This window comes from Portunus trituberculatus, chromosome 38 (genome assembly GCF_017591435.1).
Source record: "Portunus trituberculatus isolate SZX2019 chromosome 38, ASM1759143v1, whole genome shotgun sequence".
In the NCBI taxonomy this organism is placed as follows: domain Eukaryota; kingdom Metazoa; phylum Arthropoda; class Malacostraca; order Decapoda; family Portunidae; genus Portunus; species Portunus trituberculatus.
In genome coordinates this window covers 6409197-6430981 of record NC_059292.1, presented here as the reverse complement: position 1 = coordinate 6430981, position 21785 = coordinate 6409197, and the positions used below count along the sequence as shown (strand labels likewise).

General features: G+C 41.4%; 1 protein-coding gene and 1 long non-coding RNA gene across 4 annotated transcripts in view; both read left to right on the top strand.

Moving 5' to 3' along the window:
• The window catches only part of LOC123515076, a 17414-nt gene extending 10964 nt beyond the window's left edge, over positions 1-6450 (top strand). The window contains exons 3-4 of the long non-coding RNA XR_006677766.1: positions 4361-4363; positions 6440-6450. This is a non-coding gene — a long non-coding RNA (uncharacterized LOC123515076). The remainder of the gene's footprint in view (positions 1-4360; positions 4364-6439) is intronic.
• A 2562-nt stretch (positions 6451-9012) lies between these two features.
• On the top strand, positions 9013-21006 carry LOC123515075 (apolipoprotein D-like). Of its 3 annotated transcripts, none has more exons than XM_045273488.1 (6): positions 9013-9116; positions 17863-18006; positions 18538-18625; positions 19204-19320; positions 19743-19828; positions 20576-21006. In XM_045273488.1, the coding sequence occupies exons 2-6, from the start codon at positions 17869-17871 to the stop codon at positions 20720-20722; spliced, it is 576 nt and encodes a 191-aa protein (XP_045129423.1). In that variant the 5' UTR covers positions 9013-9116; positions 17863-17868; the 3' UTR covers positions 20723-21006. The 3 variants fall into 3 exon arrangements, with proteins under 3 accessions (XP_045129423.1, XP_045129424.1, XP_045129421.1); XM_045273489.1 differs by lacking the exon at positions 9013-9116 and adding an exon at positions 17349-17373; XM_045273486.1 differs by lacking the exon at positions 9013-9116 and adding an exon at positions 17629-17682.
• The last annotated feature ends 779 nt before the right edge of the window (positions 21007-21785 follow it).

Genomic DNA, 21785 nt, shown 5'->3' with positions numbered 1-21785 from the left:
ACAACAGCCACGAACTATGCGAAGTTGAGATATTCTGCCTGGGAGAGCAAGTTGGCGTTGAAGAGTCATGCTCCGTGCCAGAAATGCTTTCCCCGCCAGTGTCAATCAAACCTGCTGGTACGTGGGTCACCTTGCCAAATATTTAATCATACACCTTCATTTCCCTGTCCTCTCCAAGTACTCTGCGTCTTTACTTCCGTGTGGTGTCGTCAAACTTATCTTTTCGGTGTCTCATCTCTGTTAGCTTTAAAAGAATCCAATCTTTTCGAATTCTCAAGGATGTTTTCATAATGCCAGTGATAATTTGATAAAGAATTTTCCACTTCTCATGGGAAAATTAATCATGGGAAGCCAATTTATAGCGTATATGACCTCTGCATTAGAATAGTCTTCATGAAAGGCTGAAGCGTTTAACAGTGCTAATGACGAAGGACATAGCACCAATTCAAGACACTTCACTTTGTTATTTGGATTAAGTTTTTTCTATTTTCTTCTTAGGAACTTGCGTCTTCTATTGGTTATTTCTTTTATTACTCTCATTACCTTAACTCTAAATAAATACTATGTTTACCCTATGTATTGCTTTGAATTTAAGCCAACTGCACTCCGATTATACGTGGACTGACACTGCAGGGAGCGAGATAGGAAGCACAGACGTATTGGTTTCACGTTGCTTCCATCACTCACCTTCTTCCTTCCCCTTCCACTGTATCTTGTATTGCTCCATGTCACACTTTGATCTCTTACAAATTATCTCCTTTTGTCTTCTCTCTCTCTCTCTCTCTCTCTCTCTCTCTCTCTCTCTCTCTCTCTCTCTCTCTCTCTCTCTCTCTCTCTCTCTCTCTCTCTCTCTCTCTCTCTCTCTCTCTCTCTCTCTCTCTCTCTCTCTCTCTCTCTCTCTCTCTCTCTCTCTCTCTCTCTCTCTCTCTCTCTCTCTCTCTCTCATTCAATGCCTTTCGCCATATAACATATTGACAGCACTGAATTCATCCTCCTATCAACATTCAAAGTCACTCAATATTCTCCGAGTTCGCGTCCACGATCCACCATCTATTATTATTCCTCTATTTTTTTCTCCATCTTCCAAGAAAATATCTGTCCTCTACATCTCTTAAATTTTCTCCTCTGGTGAGCTTATCTCTGGCAGGGAAGCGTTTTTTTTTATCAACCTTTCCTTGATCCCTCAGACTCGCAACCACTCTCCCTCTCACCTACATTACGTAAATCGTGTAATGAATGCTCTTTGTACTTCTGTTGAGATTCGCTGTCTCCCCTCTAACTTTCTCCTTAATTCCTTTACCTACTACCTCTGATTCTGCACCCTCCTTCCTGTCCTTTTTTTTTTTTTCTTTTTCCTTCTTTCCCTTCATCCTCTGTTCGATCTCCTGCTAAATTTCATATCAGTGTACATTCCCCCTTGCCTTTTACTCCTGATTCTCTGCTATCCCTTCCTTGCTAAATTCCATATCTGCGTCCTCTATTCTTGATTCTGCGTCTTACCTTCCGTGTTCCTTTTCACTTCCTTTCCAATAGCGTCACTTCCATTGTCATTCTGTTTTTTCCTTGTGTCACAGTACCAGCTGTTCTACTCTTGCATATCGTCATTTATTCATTCCCACCGTCTCGGCATTCCCTTGACCTATTGAATTTTTTTGCACCACGTCCGTCATCTGTTTGAACATATGTGGCTTTCCATTACAAGAAGTACGACCCTCACTACTTTATGCCTACCTATAAGCTCTAAGTTGCCGGTGTTTTGGATATCCTTCACGTTCGACAATGCTGTGTGCTTTAACCTTTACATTTACCCTCATTGCGTCAGTCTCCTCTATCATCCATCTTCATATACACCCGATCGCTTCTTGAAATTACTGTTCCTTGTACCTCTGATCCAGTTTCTTCTTTTCTTTTTCTTCTTGTGCTGAGTGTCTACTGTTTGAAGTATCCTGTAACTACGATCGTACTGCGTCACTGTTTTTGTCTTTTTTATTATTTTTTTCTTATATTTCATGCTATTGATACGATTATCTTTCAGGATCCTCTATCACTGTTAGTTGTTGTGTCGTGTCAGCAGTCGTCACACACTTCAAGATGATCCACAAGTAAAATATTTATGGGGGCAATAATGAACATTTTTTTTCTTTTATGCACTTTGGCTTTTTTTTTCCAAGTCTAGGTCTTCTACGCATTTTCATATTGCAACTGTTGTCTCTTTCCTTTGTTATGTACTCTTCTCTATCCGTGTTTGCTCCGATTAGTTCCCTAACAATGGCTGGTTTTGTATTTCATTCTCCCCTTCACTTGGCATGTAACGACCGCTTCGTGACTCTATGGTCCCGCCGCGATAAAACTGATAGGCGTTCATTTGCTTCTGTTGTATATCTATCATTACAGGCACCATTTGATAGCGAGGTCTCATATGAACCAATGAGGCTGCCAACATTGATTCAGTAGAGTTGTTGAGATTAGTGGCGCTCACCAAGAAACGAGTTAGTGATTTAAACTTAAGAGATCATGGTTTAAAATTCACGAGAAAATAAATACATCAACCCAGTCCTCACGTACCAGGCAGTAGGAACGGGACTCAGTAAATAGGTCATAAGGGCTGAGACATTGGGAGCCGTAAAATAGGATTAGACAGATTTATGGATGGGGAAGATGGATGAAAATAGGTAAGTATGTCTTCTTGCGGGTTCCATTATATTATTATGTGCTTAAATCGAGAAAATGAGAGTTTATAACACAAAACTCTTCAACAGTAACCTGCTAAGATGTCCTAACCTCTTATAACGAGGCACACTCATGGGCTTAACCGTTGACGTGCCCACTGTAGGTTGACCTTTCCCTGCACTGCTGTCATATAGGCTGATGATGATGACTCTTTTAATAGTTTGTGTGTGTGTGTGTGTGTGTGTGTGTGTGTGTGTGTGTGTGTGTGTGTGTGTGTGTGTGGAGTGGATAGGGTGTGAGGATGTGTGTGTGTGTGTGTGTGTGTGTGTGTGTGTGTGTGTGTGTGTGTGTGTGTGCGCCTGTTCACTCCCAGTCCCAGCTCTCCCTACCCACACGATAGCACTATCAGCACACTATCACACTGCTGTCCCCACGCTTCCCACTCCCTCTCTTCCCACTGCTCACTCCCCGCGTCACGCATCACCATCAGCCCAGACAGAAACCATCCAGTTCAGATTCCGCCGTAATGACTGACCCAGATCCCACGGGAAGGGACCAAAATTTTAGTGTTTCAGAGGGAAAGCAATTTATTTCCTCTCGTCCAACTGTGAGCATGCGAGGGCGGGATGTAGGCGTGTGTGACTCCCACCTGCTACCCTGAAATGAATCGGTCACCTCTTCCTGTGTATGATTTCCTGCGGGCTGGCATTGTTGATGTTGAGAAGATTGCTAGTGGTGATATGTTGATGATTGGTGTGAATGACTGCTTGATATCTCAGTGGTTAGTGTTGTTGTGTTGCTTCCCCGTGGCCTTGATGATGATGTGTGATTGCTGTGTTAGAAGCAGAGAGAGAGAGAGAGAGAGAGAGAGAGAGAGAGGGGTGCTCAGACAAACAGGACACATGGACACAGTACACATACAGACTAATAGACAAACATGTGTGTGTGTGTGTGTGTGTGTGTGTGTGTGTGTGTGTGTGTGTGTGTGTGTGTGTGTGTATGTGTGGAGAGGAGAGAGAGAGAGAGAGAGAGAGAGAGAGAGAGAGAGAGAGAGAGAGAGAGAGAGAGAGAGAGAGAGAGAGAGAGAGAGAGAGAGAGAGAGAGAGAGAGAGAGAGAGAGAGAGATGCATCACTTGCCTCAGGACTTGCCAGTGTGATAAATGGCCCCACCTGTAACTATCTTCACCCCTTCCTCTCTCTCTCTCTCTCTCTCTCTCTCTCTCTCTCTCTCTCTCTCTCTCTCTCTCTCTCTCTCTCTCTCTCTCTCTCTCTCTCTCTCTCCGTTTATCATAATTTTACTCCCTTCTTCGTGTTTAGTCTTATAACATTTCATCCCCTCCTATCTTCTCAATCCTTCCTCCGTCACAACCTCCACTTTCCCTCACTTCGCACTCCGTCCTATGTTGCTGTCTCTCCCTATCCCATTTCCCTCACCTCACTTCTCCCCAGTTAGCCTTTTCGGGGAAGTTGGAGGTGAAATTAAAGCTGGCGAGTGTCACGAAAACTGAGAAACGAGCGTCTTTGTCATAATTTTGCACTCACAAGAAATTACGGCAAGAAATCCCGTCTCCCACCTCTCTCTCTCTCTCTCTCTCTCTCTCTCTCTCTCTCTCTCTCTCTCTCTCTCTCTCTCTCTCTCTCTCTCTCGCTTAATTGCTTTATTCCAGGTTTGTTTTGCGCAATATCTAAGTCAGTATTTTTATTTTGGTTTTATTGTCACGGAAACTTTTTTTCTATGAATTTGTTTGCCCTTGCCTTTCCACGGGACCTCGTAAACTAATCTGAGGACCAAGTAGACCATTATCAGACCATTATCTTAAGTGCATCGGTAAGCATTTGGTCTAAATCCAACACGTATTTTACCTTCTCCTCCTCCTTCTCCTCCTCCTTTTCCTACACCTCTTCCCTCCTCCTCTGCCTTTTCTTTCCTCTCTCCCTCCCTCTTCTTTTCCCTTGTCTTCACTCTTCCCAAGCTACGTTCTTGCCCTTGATACGACTGAAATTAATAGTGAAAAGTGTTTGTCCTAAGGTTTTTCTAGCGGAAATATTTATTGAGTGGCTTGCATAAATAAAGAGTTTGTATCTAAGCTAATGGAAACTCCTAATAAAGAGTTAATGTTTAAGGCTTCTTTGGTGGAAATATTAATGGACAGTGTGGCGGTAGAAAGGGGTCGTTGTGGTGGTCATTGTACTACAGAGAGTACATATGGTTCTAAGAATTGTCCAGTGGTTGAAATGAGAGCAAACACTGTGTGGAACGGCTCTAGCTCATTAAAGGGACTGCAGCGTACACACCGCGTGACAGACCGTCCGAGAGGCAAGCGGTGACTGACTGAACAAAGTGGTCGTGGGTTGAAAGATACACCAACACAAAGTATTCTTGTACATAAATACATGAAGCGTCCTGCATGTAAACGATGAATAATAATAGTAGTAATTATGATGATAATAATAACAATGATAGCAATAAAGAGTAAATGTAAAAATAATAAAAGTAAATTGAATAATACACACACTGCCGTAGTAGTTATGATTCGTCCTTCATGCGAGATGGTGGTGGCAGCTAAGTGGGTTACGCAAACCTTATATATAAATTATCGCCCAACTTTTTTTTTTTTTTACGTAATTTCAATTGATGCTTTATTTTATTTATTCACTTATTTTTTTTATTATCACTGACAGCGCTGACATCAAAATATTAGATATGCTTCGGGAAGAAATGGCAAGATTGAAAGTGTAACAATAATCTATTTTCTTTGTAGTACTTGACAGCGGTAAAATGAAAATGCTAGTTACGCTCTATCAGTGAAATATGATAATACTGATAATAATAAAGAAGAAGAAGAAGAAGAAGAAGAAAAAGAAGAAGAAAAAGAAGAAGAAGAAAAAAAAGAAAAAAAGAAAAAAAAAAAAAAAAAAAAAAAAAAGAAAAAGAAAAAAAAGAAGAAAAAAAAAAAAAGAAGAAGAAGAAAAGAAGAAGAAGAAGAAGAAGAAGAAGAAGAAGAAAGTGTATTGATCCTTTCTTTGATATGGACCTAAGCGGACCAGTTGTAAAAAAAAGAACATGGCCACTTCTCCCCAAAAGATCCATGGAAACATTGTCTCAGAGAAGCTTTCACAAGTTGTAATTTCTTGTGCTGGCGAAAACACACAACGGTGGGCATTACTTACTGTAATGGAGGAGGGTGCCCGCCTCAGGTAATGTGTTTTGTGCTGTCAGGAATTATTATTCTCAGTTGTTACTGCAAACACACTCCCTGCTCAGCCTTGGAGCCGAACCCAACAAAGGGAAGACAGAGAGAGAGAGAGAGAGAGAGAGAGAGAGAGAGAGAGAGAGAGAGAGAGAGAGAGAGAGAGAGACTGGACACAAGTGTTTTTCGAGATGTAATTCACTGACCTTCCCTATCACATCCTGTTGTGACTTTTTAGACCTTTCTTTTTATCCTGTCAACCTTTCACTTCATTGTCTGTTGCTCTCCTTCTCCTTCTCCTTCTCATTCTCCTTCTTCTTCTTCTTCTACTTCTTCTTCCTTCCATTTCTCTCTCCTTTCGATTCCCACTCCACCTTCTCATACATAACAAACAAGCGCCGGACCACCAGCATAAAGACAACGGCTTCACTCAATGCTCAAGCCTCGAAAGGACACCATGCTGCTGAGGTTCTCCAGGAGCCGGCATAATGTATTGTTCCCTTCCTTATGTATGCGAGCGACTCCCAAATAGGATTTCAACCCACACAGTACAATTCCAGCTCGACAAAAGTTAGGAGAAGATGAAAGGAGGAAGAACACTCGATAACAGAAGACATGTGGGTGATTTAGAAAGATGGATGTGGTTATTCTGGGTCCAATAGATGACAAGTGCAGTCCTGATATTGTAAAGGTATGAAATAATGTATACCGGGTGAAAGAGAGCTGACAATGTACGTGCAATATGGACTACCCTAGAGGTGATTTAGAAAGATAGATGAGGTTATTCTGTACCCCCGAAAGATGAGAAGTGTTACTTTAACGTTGATAAAAAGGGTGATATATAAACACTTGGACATGGAGAGCTGTACTGTGGATGCACAAACAATATGGATTACCGTGGAATGCAGTGACATGACGACACTAAACCTGATTCCATTACGAGTATCATAAGAGTGACCCTTGGCACAAAAGATTAAAGGTTAGCGATATCCAATTCCCGGAAAATATGACATTGTTCAACCGTTCAATCTGCGTAATGTTGCTGAGTACTTTGATCACTTGTAGAGTCAATAGAGAGAAAGAGAGAGAGAGAGAGAGAGAGAGAGAGAGAGAGAGAGAGAGAGAGAGAGAGAGAGAGAGAGAGAGAGAGAGAGAGAGAGAGAGAGAGAGAGAATGATTTTATCCGCCATTACTTTTCCATGAGGTATAAAAAGATGGACGTTGATTGGTATGTTTGGGCCAGAAAGGTATAGTAACAATAACGTGGTACTAACAGACTGTGATCCATCGTGTCCCTGAGTCTGCAGTCACGTCACACACTCCTATGAGAGCCTCGGCAACAAGTACATCGTGTCAGACCGAAAGTTGGAGGCCCTGAAATATTTAGTCCCTCTCTCCCTGTTCTCTGCCTCTATCAAATTTGCAGACACTGTTCACAAAGAGTACGGAACCAATTCATTCATGCAGCTGCCCCTTAAAGAAGTTATTATACAGTATTTAGATTGTAGCGACCATACACTTGCCGTAAGTTTGGCGTGGAGTTTCTTCTTTCTTTATTCTGAGTGTTTCTTTCTTTAATTGTTTTCATCTTTTTATTCAGTGCCGTCTACTGTATTTCTAAAGGTGTACATTTTCTATGGTGCTGAATTAAGTGGAGGTCTGGGTGAAGGATTCAGTCTTAAAGGATAAAAACTGACAACATTGAACGTAATTTTAGAGATTTTTTGGAAATTTTCTCTGAGGTTTTAGCTAATGGCAATACATACAAGAACAAAGGTGTTAATAGAAATTCAACACTTTTCATATCCTTTTTCCCTTGGTGATGAGGAACGAGGATTATAAAATATAAAGACCAGGGAAACTTCTGTCATCATCTTAGACGAATATAATTTGAATTAATGAGTAGTATGTATGTTTTATCACCCTTTACATTTATATTCCATTATCACGGAAGAGGCCTTCAGATATATGGAAGAGATACTGGTCATGGAAGTGCAGGCCCCGCGCAGAACACCCGTCAACAAAATATTAAGACCAAAATGTTGACAGAGATATTTAAATTGATCTTTTTGTTTTACATATTTGAGATGTACATTCAGAGGCTTCCCTTCCCTGTTGGCGTAACGAAGGCGGGAGATGTAGGCGAGGAGCAAAATCGCTTTGCTGACCTTCTCTCACACTGTAATAATGATGACCTTCAAACTAGAATAGTGCACGCAGATGGTATTCAATCTTCTCTTTTGTTCTTTTATTTTATTCCTGTAGTGTAGATTTTTCATGTTTTCCGCCATCACCTCTTGCACATCTCCTCCTCCTTTTATTCTTCCTCGCCCTCGTCCTTTTCTCCACTCATTTCCTTGCTTCCAGACACAGACATACCAGGGTGGATGTCGGAGTGTCTGTCGCCTCACCTGAATAAAATACTCCTTCTTGGCGTGGCTCGTGATGTCTCGAAAATTTATTGCCTCTCGTTTCAGGGGATTCATGCTCGCCATCATATTTCTAAGCGTCTTCTTGTCGACGTTCTGTATGAGCCGTAATCGCATCCATTCCTCAAGCTTGTAGACGGCGCTGGCGGTGTGTGGCCCAAGCCTGCACGTCGCCCGGGCCATCGAGGGGCGTCACTCAAGGACCAAAGAATCAGTGAGTTAGTGTCTAGTAGTAAGAGAAAGTCATCTGCGTCACAGGAAAGGACAAAGCTGACCTATCTGTTTATCATTTTTTTTTTTTTATCATACGGTAGGAAATATAGATGTCGGGCACATTTTTAATTCATGGTGTCTCACGAGTTTTAGTTACTTGGAAAATGATAATGCAAGTCATTCTATATTGAAAAAAGGCTGGTTTTTTTTTTTTATGCAGGAGAGAGGGCCAGCCAAGGACAAAAAATATGAAAAAAAAGGCCCACTTAGGTGCTGGTTCTCTACAAGACAGAAAATCGTTAGCCAAAATTAGGGAGCAAATGTCTTCATATCTCCTTCTTTAACTTGTGAAAATAAATAGTCTTACTCATAAACGGCAGTGCTGTCATCACAAACGTTCACGCCATATCTTCCCCCAAGCTGCACACACGTTACATAGTTAAAAGCCACATGTACTTTAGAGGATTTATACCGTACACCCTTCATTGCGACTTATTCTCTCTTTTCAGGCCGCTCTGGCTCAAGGTGGGGAAAAGCCCTCCTCGGTGCCATCTTATCACTCTGCTACTGGTTAGAACACACTAGGGCTAAGGATGAGGCTACTTAGTGTACAGTAAGTTAATCAAACAGACTTGCAGTTTTATATAAAAGATTTTCCTTTCATTTTGTTATGTTACAATTTGTAATGTTTTGACTTTCGAGCTCCGCAAATTTAGATTTTTTTTTTAAACTGATCACTTATTATTAATGGAAACTCATCCCCTTGAACATTTAATTGCACAATTGGATTTTAGAAGGTAAAACAAATGTTGAGGTGATCCTTGACACACAGCTTTAATTTTCGTAACTGGGATTCTTCAAAAGTTTACCTGTTACGTGGAACTGAGTCAATTTTTTCCTAACTGATAAAGAAACAGACGTGAGTTCCCATTGGACCACGCACTCGTGCACACACACACACACACACACACACACACACACACACACACACACACACACACACACACACACACACACACACACACACACACACACACACACACACACACACACACACACACACACACACACACACACACACACACACACACACACACACACACACAGAAAAGCATGTACTCACTGTATGTCGACGCACCAAAAGTGAGCACACACACACACACACACACACACACACACACACACACACACACACACACACACACACACACACACACACACACACACAACAGGTGTTATATTTCGCACACATTTCATTACGGCCACGTGTCTCGTTTAGGCTTACTGTCAGCTTCTATTGTTGTTCTGGCTTCGCGCGCACGCACACACACACACACACACACACACACACACACACACACACACACACACACGCACACACGCACACACTACTTCTGTTCTACTGTAACTTACGAGGATGTGTTGTTATTCATCTCAGAGCTACCATTAAGACTCACCACAGGAGAACCAAGTATCAAAATGTAAAATATACATCACCTTCTCGAAGAGACTAGTGGTTATTCTGGGCACGCTGCAGACCACAGTCAGCTGTTCAGGGAAGCCTTTCGCCACTCAGGACTGTCTTTTAACGCCCAGTGGCATAAGCGGCTTAAACGTGCCTATAAAAACGAGGCATTAGTGTTGAACTCCTCCTCCTCCCTCCCTCACCTCCCATGGATTTTCTACCTCACCTCTGAGACACGATGGCGACCCTGTCAAGAGACTCGACTTCACTAATCTCCCGCATCCTCTTGAAAATTCTCTCTCTCTCTCTCTCTCTCTCTCTCTCTCTCTCTCTCTCTCTCTCTCTCTCTCTCTCTCTCTCTCTCTCTCTCTCTCTCTCTCTCTCTCTCTCTCTCTCTCTCTCTCTCTCTCTCTCTCTCTCTCTCTCTCTCTCTCTCTCTCTCTCTCTCTCTCTCTCTCTCTCTCTCTCTCTCTCTCTCTCTCTCTCTCTCTCTCTCTCTCTCTCTTTTTTTTTTTTTTTTTTATTTAAACATAATTTATACAGAAGAACATGTACCCAAAGGCGCACTGTCGTGTGCTACCTATTCTAAGGGTACTACAATCTATTTCTCTACAATATTTACAAGACTTAAAAATAGATAATATACAAGATGGAGCACTGTTCTTTTCACTTCACTAGCACTATTCACGCACTGCACTACACTGAGTGTCACGTCACAAAGAGTGTCAGAGGAGTTGGCAGTGTCTGTCTCCACTTATGTGCCATCAGTTTGACACTGTGTGTGTTCATCTCCTGGACGTGAGGCACCGCGGCCGTGAACAAGTTCCACATCCTGGAGACGCGTCCTGCGAAGGTGCGTTGATGCTGACACCCGTGGGATCGCGGCACCTCTACGGCGTCACCACCATTGAGCACCGTTCTCGTGCTCCGTGCGGTGACTCTCAGAGGATGACGCAGCCCTGCCAGATGTGGCACTCTTTGCACCTGTGCCTTATGGAACACTACGATCGCCGCCACATCTCTGCGGTGTTCCAGTGAATCAAGAGGACGCTCAGGCTCTGGGTGAGGTGGTATTGCAGCATCTACTAGCCGTATGGCGCGGCGTTGGATGCTGTCCAGTCTCCTTCTGTGTGTGGCGGCACAGGACATCCAGGAGAGAGCTGCGTACTCAAGGTGGGGCCGCACCTGTGCCTTGTACAGCAGCAGTCTCCCCTTCCTGTCGAGGAAACTGGCGATCCTTCTGAGAGCGGAGATCCTGTGAGAGGCTTTCTTGGCAATGGATTTGACATGGCTGTCAAACCTCAGCCCTCGATCCACCTCCACTCCAAGTATCTTGACGTCATCTTGGAGTGGGAGAGCAGCAGCGCCAAAGACAACTTTCCTGCCATTGCTGCCATGGCGGCTGGGGACCGAGAGACAACCATTGCCTGTGTCTTCTCCGGCGCGAATGTCACTTGCCAGCGAGCACCCCACTCCTCTATCACTCGTAGCTGCTGATTGATGGCCTCAGCAGCCCGCCCACTGTCCTGGCGTGGATAGGTATAGGAGAGGGTGCAGTCATCAGCATAGGCCTTGACTCCTGGCAGTAGCTGGAGAAGATCATCCACGTAGATATTCCACAGGAGTGGGCCAAGAATTGAACCCTGTGGCACTGATGCCTCCACAGGCAGGGACTCAGATGTTTGCCCGTTGACAACCACCTTGAGGCTTCTGTCCTGCAGGTAATTTCCCAGGAGTCGTAGCAAGCCACCCTGGATGCCTTTAGCACGAAGCTTTTCCAGTAATCCGTTGTGCCATACTTTATCAAAAGCTCCAGCTATGTCCAAAGCAACCACTATAGTGTCCTTGCCGTCGTCGAGGGCGTCCTGCCACTGCCTGGTGAGAAGCATCATTAGGTCGGAGGTTGACCTTCCAGGTCTGAACCCAAACTGTTGGTCTGAGAGGAGGGCATTGTCCTTGAGATGGCTACACACCACCTCTGCCACGACCCTCTCAAACACTTTACCCACCACTGACAACAGGGATATGGGTCTGTAGTTTTTGGGTCCGTCCTGGAGCTTTTTGTGTGCAGGAACTACTCGAGCCTCCTTCCACACTGAAGGCCAGACGTTTTCCCGTACACAAGTTGTGAACTTGGGTGAGAGGGGCAGCCAGTTCCTGGGAGCATCGCTTCAGCAGGTGCGGGCTGATGTCATCAGGGCCGGTAGCTTTCTGTGTGTCCAGCCCCGCAATAATCGCTTCACCTGCTGATGCGTCACCTCCACCATGGTGACAGTCTTCTCACATTGCTGGACCAGCTGAGGCGGTGGCTGCTGTGGATTCCCCACCTTCATTTTCCAGCAAACAAGGAAGCCAGCAACTGTGCCCTCTCCTTACTGCTGGTGGCGACAGTACCGTCCTGCTTGCTGAGGGAGGGATGGATTCTTGGTGGCCAGTTCCTGTTTGTCCTTAACAAGGGACCACCAAGTTTTGTTTCCTACGCCAGTGCCACACAGTTTCCGGCGCTCTCTCTCTCTCTCTCTCTCTCTCTCTCTCTCTCTCTCTCTCTCTCTCTCTCTCTCTCTCTCTCTCTCTCTCTCTCTCTCTCTCTCTCTCTCTCTCTCTCTCTCTCTCTCTCTCTCTCTCTCTCTCTCTCTCTCTCTCTCTCTCTCTCTCTCTCTCTCTCTCTCTCTCTCTCTCTCTCTCTCTCTCTCTCTCTCTCTCTCTCTCTCTCTCTCTCTCTCTCTCGCAGGCTTTCTCTCCTCTCTCTCTCTCTCTCTCTCTCTCTCTCTCTCTCTCTCTCTCTCTCTCTCTCTCTCTCTCTCTCTCTCTCTCTCTCTCTCTCTCTCTCTCTCTCTCTCTCTCTCTCTCTCTCTCTCTCTCTCTCTCTCTCTCTCTCTCTCTCTCTCTCTCTCTCTCTCTCTCTCTCTCTCTCTCTCTCTCTCTCTCTCTCTCTCTCTCTCTCTCTCTCTCTCTCTCTCTCTCTCTCTCTCTCTCTCTCTACTTCAGCTCTTACAAACAAGCATATGTCTAATCCCTGACACCACTACCCATACTGTCAACATTTCTTGTACCACCGCCGCTGCTTCTGCCATCAATACTTATTCTAAGGAATTCGAAGTCGTGGCAATACAGCGATGCATGCTATCGAATTTCTCTTTAAATATTCTGCATGCCATTGGGAGAAGCGAAAACAAATTCTGTCTTTCTAAGGTTTATAGGAATATGCACAATATGACTAATCTTGCTATTCTCGCTTTGTTAAAGATTTCACTTCAGCAACAGGCCGGACCAGCCCCATCCTTAACCCCTTCAGTATCATGACGCGTTTTCACATTCATTCTGTTTACTATTTGGTGATTTTATACGGCTTCAGAAACTTATGTGGAGGGTTAGAATATTGAAGACTGTGGCCATTAATCTTCTGAACTCCATATACCCTTCCTAATGTCCATAAAATTGTCTAATCACACACAACACTCAGGTAAAAATGCGTCCCAGTACCGAATAAGTTAAAAGTATATCACTATCACCGTGTGGAGCAATATCTATTCCCTCATATATTAACCGAGACTTTTTTGAAGGAAAAACTAGTATTAGAATTCTATTAGACATTGAAATTTTAAACACATTTTGGTTCTGTCTAATCTGAAAAAATTTATGTATGTTAGTGTTAACCTGGAGCAAAATTCAAGTGTTTTCCTTTTCGTATTCTTCTGTTTCTTCTTCTTCTTATTATTATTATTATTATTATTATTATTATTATTATTATTATTATTATTATTATTATTATTATTAATAATAATTTTTCTTCTTTTATTATATATATATGATATATATATATATATATATATATATATATATATATATATATATATATATATATATATATATATATATATATATATATATATATATATATATATATATATATATATATATATATATATATATATATATATATATATATATATATATATGTGTGTGTGTGTGTGTGTGTGTGTGTGTGTGTGTGTGTACAGTGTTTAAATCAGAAAGTATCAGAACAGATTCTCTTCTCTTCAGTGATCCCAAACTGCAGCAACTTCGCCTCTTTTCGCTAGGTGGCAGATCAATGCACACTTGTCGCGGATATGAACTTGGAGTAGTAAAGGTAACTGTCCATCAACAACCCACCATTGTTGGGCTTGTAAAGACACGCACTCCGCGCACATGACAAGCACGGACACGCTCGGCTTTTGAACTAAAAGAAACCTTTTTTATCAAACCTGCAGACCTGTCACATGTGTCAGTATTTTTACATTCCTGCTTTGAAAGTGATACCAGCAAGTCACATGAGACACACCAGACTGCTTGCTGCTATGCCAGTGTTTCTTGAATGGAATTTCTTTTTTTCTTTAATAGATATTTATCGCTGCGTCTTTCAGTACTCGCTCCACAATCATCATGCGAGTGTATATTTATTCCCTCTGTTTAACCGTGACAGTCTTATGACCACAGGAAGGACCAAAAAAAAGAAAACCAAACATCAGCAAATTTGTTGGTGATTGTAGTGTAGTTTGTGACTTCATACAATGTAATATTAGGTAGGAAGCGTTAGATAATTAAGGTAAATGCTTCTGTTATCCCACTGTTCCTTCTAGTGACAAGTATCACCACCACCATCACCACCATCACCCTGACCATCATCCACACCACCACTCTCACCACCACTGCCATTACCACACCTCGCCAGATTCCTCAGATCATAAGATGGAAAAATACAGCCAGCCGACACGTGAAAAATACAGCCAGCCGACACGTGTCAGTTACGATATCAAACATGCATAGCTATACTCACCAATCATGCATGTCCATAAACTTATTTTATCTTTAAGCAACTCCCAACTGACTCAGCATTATCATTTCCTTCTTGCGCCACTTACACTCTCAGTCAAGAAACCCTTAATTGCTTCTGAGTCTCTGGTAACAAATTCTCTCTCTCTCTCTCTCTCTCTCTCTCTCTCTCTCTCTCTCTCTCTCTCTCTCTCTCTCTCTCTCTCTCTCTCTCTCTCTCTCTCTCTCTCTCTCTCTCTCTCTCTCTCTCTCTCTCTCTCTCTCTCTCTCTCTCTCTCTCTCTCTCTCTCTCTCTCTCTCTCTCTCTCTCTCTCTCTCTCTCTCTCTCTCTCTCTCTCTCTCTCTCTCTCTCTCTCTCTCTCTCTCTCATGACTTTTGAATCCTCAATCCTTTACAGTCTTTACTAATAAAGCCACCGTGTTTCCCTCACATCCTCCTCCTCAGCATCGCATCAAATATTCAACAAAATTTAGTCAATCTCTCCTTCCCACGCACACATGAATTTTACGCCACTTGTGTAACTCACTCGCTACTTCACCGCGTCATCATCAACATGCCATCAAATATTCCATCAGAGATTTTTACCTTTCTCACGTGCAGGTAAGATTTACGTCACCCCCTTTTTATCTCCCACCCGCGCTTTTCTCACTGCTAGGTTGCAATGGGATATACGTAATTTTCTTTTTTTTTTCTTTCCTTTTTTTTTTTTTTTTGTCCATTTCACAGTGAAACGTGATCTCCATTCTCACCGTCACTCTTCGCTCTTTTTTTTTTTTTTTTTTTTTGCATTGAGAGAAAAAAGAAGCAATAGAAATTAAGGTTTAATCCCTCACCTGTAGAGTATTTTTCACATTTGTTTTCTTTTTTCATTCTTCAAATAGACGCAGAATTTTTATTAACGCTTTTCTCGTTTCTTTTTCATCTGTACATATTATTTTTTCCTAAATGATCGCCCGCTATTGTCTCCTTCAAATATTAATTTCACTAAATTCTCCCCTTTTACAATTATTTTTTTCTTTCTCTTCTTTTTTTATATCCACTTGAATATTTGATGGTACATTACTTTTTTTCTGAAATGACTCAACCCTTTTAGAAATATTACCCACATTCACTGTCATTGTCAGTCCTTACCTGGTTTTTCATCAATATAAAAACATTCCACTTCAGTTCAAACTTTTCCTTGCCTCCACAGCACTCCTTGTAATCCTCTAAATTTACTCGTACATTATAGAAATTTTGCAAGACTTTTTATTCTTTGACCATTTTCCACACCAGCTCAGCTTTAATCTTTCTCTTGCTTTAATCTTTCAGCCGCCCACGCCAAGCACTCCACGTCGGAACAGATTGGTCATTTTATCCTTCCCGCTATTCCATTTTTTTTTTCTTTTTTTTTTTTGTTTCCTTTTCCTGATTTAATATTCTCATTCGACATTTCAAAACCCACTGTAATTTTTTTGCGTGTCTTGTGTCTAATGGCGGTCTTCCTTTTGTTAGTGGCAAGTCAACAGGAAGCCTCAAAGATTAGGTGAAGTTATAAAGAGAGATAAAAGTGGATATACGTGTTGTTATGTATGCACGCTTTATGCGAGGACTGACACGTGTCGGGTAAGTGTTTTTTTTTTTTTTTTAGTGTGTGTGTGTGCTTTTTTCAGCTTCCCTTTTGTTATACAGTTATTTTATTCTTAATAGTTAGGTGAATTGGATACAAACACTGTACAATTGTTTTCTCTCGAGAGTGAACATTTATTTCTGTCCGTAGAGAATTGTGTTTATTGAATCGGTGTTGAAAACAGAAAAATTCGTATCTGTCCTTAAGAATTATTGCCTCGCACTTCACTTGTTGCTCTAGTTAATTGCTTTGTCATTCCTTGTAGCTATTGTAATTAAACTTTACCTAGTCACCCTCTTTCAAAGCTTGGCTCATAAGGATTATACATTTTGTAACCTCGAGCTCATTAATCTCTAATCTGCAGTAATCTATAAGTGAAAACCTACATTTATCTCTGTGTGAAGGGAACTTTGATGCGTGGTGGTGGTATTCATTGATTTTTTGTTTCATAACAGCGTAAAGTCTTCTCGACAACGCGAGGGATGGAAGGCCTCCCTGAAAGGATGTGATAATGTACCACAATGAGGGAAAAAATACTATCTGAAATTAAAGAGATTGGCTATATGTGAGCGAAAGAAGTGAGGACGTTTCGAGCAGAATGGACGACAGCGAGTTCAGTAAAATGATCATCCGTCTTGAAAGTCACAATAAACGTAATAGTACATATATCATTGTTTATGCTATAAGCTTCAACTAAATCATTTAAATAAACGCTATTGCTTCAAACTCGAGCCCATCTCATTGTTAATGCTATATCATCACATGTCTCTTAAGTCAAGAAAGGATCAATGCCCTGTGTAGAAAAAGTTCTTTATTATAACATAAGGAAGTTGAAGCGCGGGACAATGAGAGGAACCCACCACGCGGCCGCTCCCACGGGCCTCTTGTGGCGCCGCGACACGTGGGATCGAGCTGATGGTTATATAAACTGGAAAACATAACTACCACGTGTACAATCGATAGATATAAAAGACTCCATAGGTGAGTTGAGCGCCATAGCTAGACGACACAGCAAGGTGAGGGACACACGCTGCTGCAGGTTGTCTGCTGTGCTCCAATTGTATATATATATTTTTTTTTTACTTAGGCAGGCACTGCAACACGGAGCTTCAGAGACAGATGGCTCTGTCGAATGTTTGACTCGTAACAGAAATTTACAACCTTTGTTCAAGGAAGTGTATTTATCGGTCTATCTATTTATACACCTTTATGATATATATTTATTTATCACTGTTGTAACTCTAAATCAGAATGTGTCCCATGAAATCAGAATCTCAAGGAAAGTTTGAGGTAACTGTGAAGATCGAAGTCTTGTATTGGTCTAGACTGATTTATACCTCACAATTCATCTTTATCTTTCATAAGTTCATCTTCATAGCAAATTCGCGCTGGAGTAATCATGTTATTGATGACTCATTAGATTTCTCCTTTATGTTGGTCATTGTGTGATTTTTTTACTTTGTCTTTCAGTCAAAGATGAAGGGCATGATCGTGAGTGTGCTGCTGGTGGCGGCGGTGGCGGTGAGCGAGGCGCGGAGTGGAACACACTTCCGCTACGTGACGGAGGGCGAGTGTCCCACCATCACCAACAAGCAGGACTTCGACCCCGTCCCCGTGAGTGTTGTCAGGGATGTGCTCACTCCTTATTTGTCATATTGAATTATGTTAGCTTCCTTATTTTTTTTCATTTTCACCTTAAAGACTGAACTGAATAACTCTGCGTTCATTTTTTAAAAGATCAATATTTCCAAATGAAACTCATCAAATAGTTTCTATTTGATTTTGTTCCAACTATATCTTTGTAAAACGTTCATATGGTGGTGATGAGATTTGTGTATCTACTATTCCCAATGAGACAAAAAGATTAGATAGATGAATACTTATACACATTTCACCGTAATATTTAGAATAACTAAAGCAACATTTGAACAATATGCAGATAAGGAAGTGCCATTCACAGAAGCATGAGCGTGGGTGGTGAGTTCGAAAGATAAAAATATTTAGAATAACGTTTAAACACCAATTCATTTTTTCATCAAAGACTATCTTGAATAATATATATTTTTTAGTTTCAGAAGAATGAATATTCTCTATTACTTTCTGCAAAGTGTTTTATTAACTGATTGGTCACCTGTCTTGCTTCAGTACCTGGGCAAGTGGTATGAGATCGAGCGCTTCAACATCATCTTCCAGAAGGGCATGGACTGTGTGCAGGCTATCTACTCAGACCTTGGTGAGAGAGAGAGAGAGAGAGAGAGAGAGAGAGAGAGAGAGAGAGAGAGAGAGAGAGAGAGAGAGAGAGAGAGAGAGAGAGAGAGAGAGAGAGAGAGAGAGAGAGAGAGAGAGAGAGAGAGAGAGAGAGAGAATATGTGTTTACTCTGAATACATATATACCAGAAGTTGAGATCTATCATGCAGATTTGCATTACAAAATGACTCAGCGTTGTTCACTGTGATGACATACTGACGTGCTAAATATTGCCATTGTATTTTCTTTCTTATAAACGGTTCCAATATATCCGATAACAAATATTTGTACCGTATTCATATTACACACATGCGGCAGGGGCATTCATTGTGCTGGTAGGGTTTGTCTTGAGATCTTTTGACACATCTGTACGTTGGAATGTAAGTGTTCCCGGTGTGTTGAAATGAGTGAATGTCTTACTGTCGTTCTGTGTGTTCTGTTACTGGCAGTGTTGTCAGTTCGCACTCAAGCTGCCAAACAGAAAGCGTGGGAGTCATTTTCGTTGTCATTATTCTTATAACTTTTGGTGCATCATTACATTCCCGCCCGCCTCCTTCCCTCAGGTGATGGCGTGGTGGAGGTGCACAACGTGGCCCGCAAGGCTGATGGTAACTTCACTGACATCGTGGGCACGGCGGTTGTGCTGGAGCCCGGCGTGCTCTATGTCACGTTTTCAGGATGTGAGTATCTAATTTTTATCTTGTGTGTTATTATCTTCTTACTCTTGCCTTCACATTTCAGCGATTCGCTTCTGTATTATTTCATATTTCATGTTTTCATTAGCATATTAATTCACTCATTACAATTCACTGAGGCTTTCTTATACGATCGATGAAAAATCTATCTTGTGTGCGTGCTGGTGATCTTCCACTTCTGTGATCCTCCCTCCTTCCTGAAGTAACTCATATTTGCATTACCAGTAAATTCTTTGACAAAGTTTCTCAAAGTTTTTACAACATTTTGATTATATCAAGAACAATATCATTATTTCAAACATAGTATATCCGACAGCAGCATATGAACTTGTAATTATGGCTTTACCCGATCTTGCTTGACAATTTTTCTTAGGCCATTTCATATATTCTGTGTTCACGCCACGCAGACATCCCTGCTGAGTACCACGTGCTGGACACCGATTACGAATCTTTCTCCGCTGTGTACAACTGCCTCCAGCTTGGCCCTGAGCGCGTAAGTCACTGAGCCTGGTTTATTTTCTATACAGTACCAGTGTTCGACCGGAGACCTCTCAACGATGCGGTCGAGTATAAGGAATTGTTTTCTGATATTTCAGCGTAGAACTTTATTTATTTATTTTTTTTCTTTCTTTCAAAATTGTTAGCGTATTTTTCACAATGATTACCACAACACATATCTAAATTAGATGAGATTTCTTTGATCAAAGGCATTTTACATCTCAAGTCTTCTATTCATAAATGTACAATGATCTCGCCTGAAATCTTCACGTACTGTACTACATCACAGTAGTGTTGCCTTAGTTACTGTTTACTTCTTCACGCTCCATGTTCAGATACTGCTGACTCTCATTTCACGTATAAATGGATTGGATGCTACTACACATTGAAGTCCCTGAAGAATAACAGGATAGGAAGCTTTAAAGGAGAGAGAGCATTGCGGATGTAGCAGCGGCCTTTAAGATTCATTGATCTGACAGATAAATAAAATAGGGAGAGTTTAAGTGTTTTGCAGTTAGGCATGATATTTTTAATATATCGTCTTTTGTTAATTTATACTATTGTATTTATCTATATTAGTTTCTTTTTTGTGTGGAAATTTTCAAAGTTTACCTTTGCTGGTCAACTTATGCACTCGATATTTTGTTTGTCATTGCTTATCATCTGAATATCACGCACTTTTTTCCGGAACTTAACCATTTCACGCTTCTTTCTCTCGTGTCATACCGTCGTCACGCCACAGTTCGAGTACGCCTGGATCCTCTCCCGTTCCCAAACCCTTGAGCAGGAGACTTACGACCACGCCCGCCAGGTGTTCGCAAACAACGGCATCGACATCACTGCGTTCCACTCCACTTACCAGGGCGATGACTGCCCCTACCTGCGCTAGACACTGACTGCCATTAAAAGATCTCCGTGTCTTCCAAACGTGACGATTTTTTGTATAGCCCTTCCTTGATTGGTTTGCTTTTTTTCCGTTTGTAGAAATCAAGTAACCCAGTAATCGCTAAGTGACACATCGTCAAAGCTTTAAGTCTGTAATGTTATTTTATTTCTCAATTTAAAACCAAGTCCTGTGCAAAAAACAGGCTTAGTGTTTCTATGGTATTGGTGCTTCTCTTGTGCTATTTTACCTACAAATAATGATGAATAAAAGGTGGATTATTGATTTTTGTGAGTTGTGTTGATTAATTCTATCATTGGTGATCTGGTCGTGTTGAAATATACCCAACTGAATAGAAGAAAAGACGTGCCACTAAGAAGGTAAAAATATATTGGAAGCAGTAGGTAGCCAGCGAGCCTGCACGTGGTTGTCTCCGTGAAAAAAAAAAAAAAACATGCAGTTACACATCTGTCATCAATATGTGTTCATTTACCCAATCTTTTAACTCTCCCTAACGATTCTGCACTAGCATGATTATTCAGTCTATTCCAGTCAGTTATTTCTCAGCTTCATTAGCTATTTTTTCTTTTATCAGCTTTTTCTTCTTTCTTTCAACTTTTTTTTTCAATCATGAACCCTTCAGTCTAATTTACACTCGAATACTTGTGAAACGCTATACACTTTACCACGATTATGAATGAAAAACAGCCTCAAAAGAAACATTTACTCGGTGAAGAGATATTAAGATAATTAAGTGACTGAAAATTTGGTGCTAAATATAAGTGACAGACTTTATTAACGTTAATTGTAGCAAATATAAATGATTAATGACGCAGTAATTCTGATTTGCCAGATTTTTAAATATAATAATGAAGGGGAGAGAGAAGAGAAATTAGATTAATATGCAGGAGAATATTGAGAGAAGGGAAATTAGATTAATATGCAGGAGATATTAAGAAAATACCGGAATGAAGAAAGAAATGGAGAAAATGCCTTGCAGGATTAGAAAAGATAAGAGCGGATGCAAAATAATGTGGGTGATAAGAGTAAGAGGAATGATTAAAGCAAG

Coding starts and splice junctions, on each gene's coding strand:
- LOC123515075 (XM_045273486.1), top strand. CDS start 17,644: ATGTGTCCCATGAAATCAGAATCTCAAGGAAAGTTTGAG. Junction 17,683..17,862: donor AATCTCAAGGAAAGTTTGAG/GTAACTGTGAAG, acceptor TTTGTCTTTCAG/TCAAAGATGAAGGGCATGAT. Junction 19,321..19,742: donor CTATGTCACGTTTTCAGGAT/GTGAGTATCTAA, acceptor CACGCCACGCAG/ACATCCCTGCTGAGTACCAC.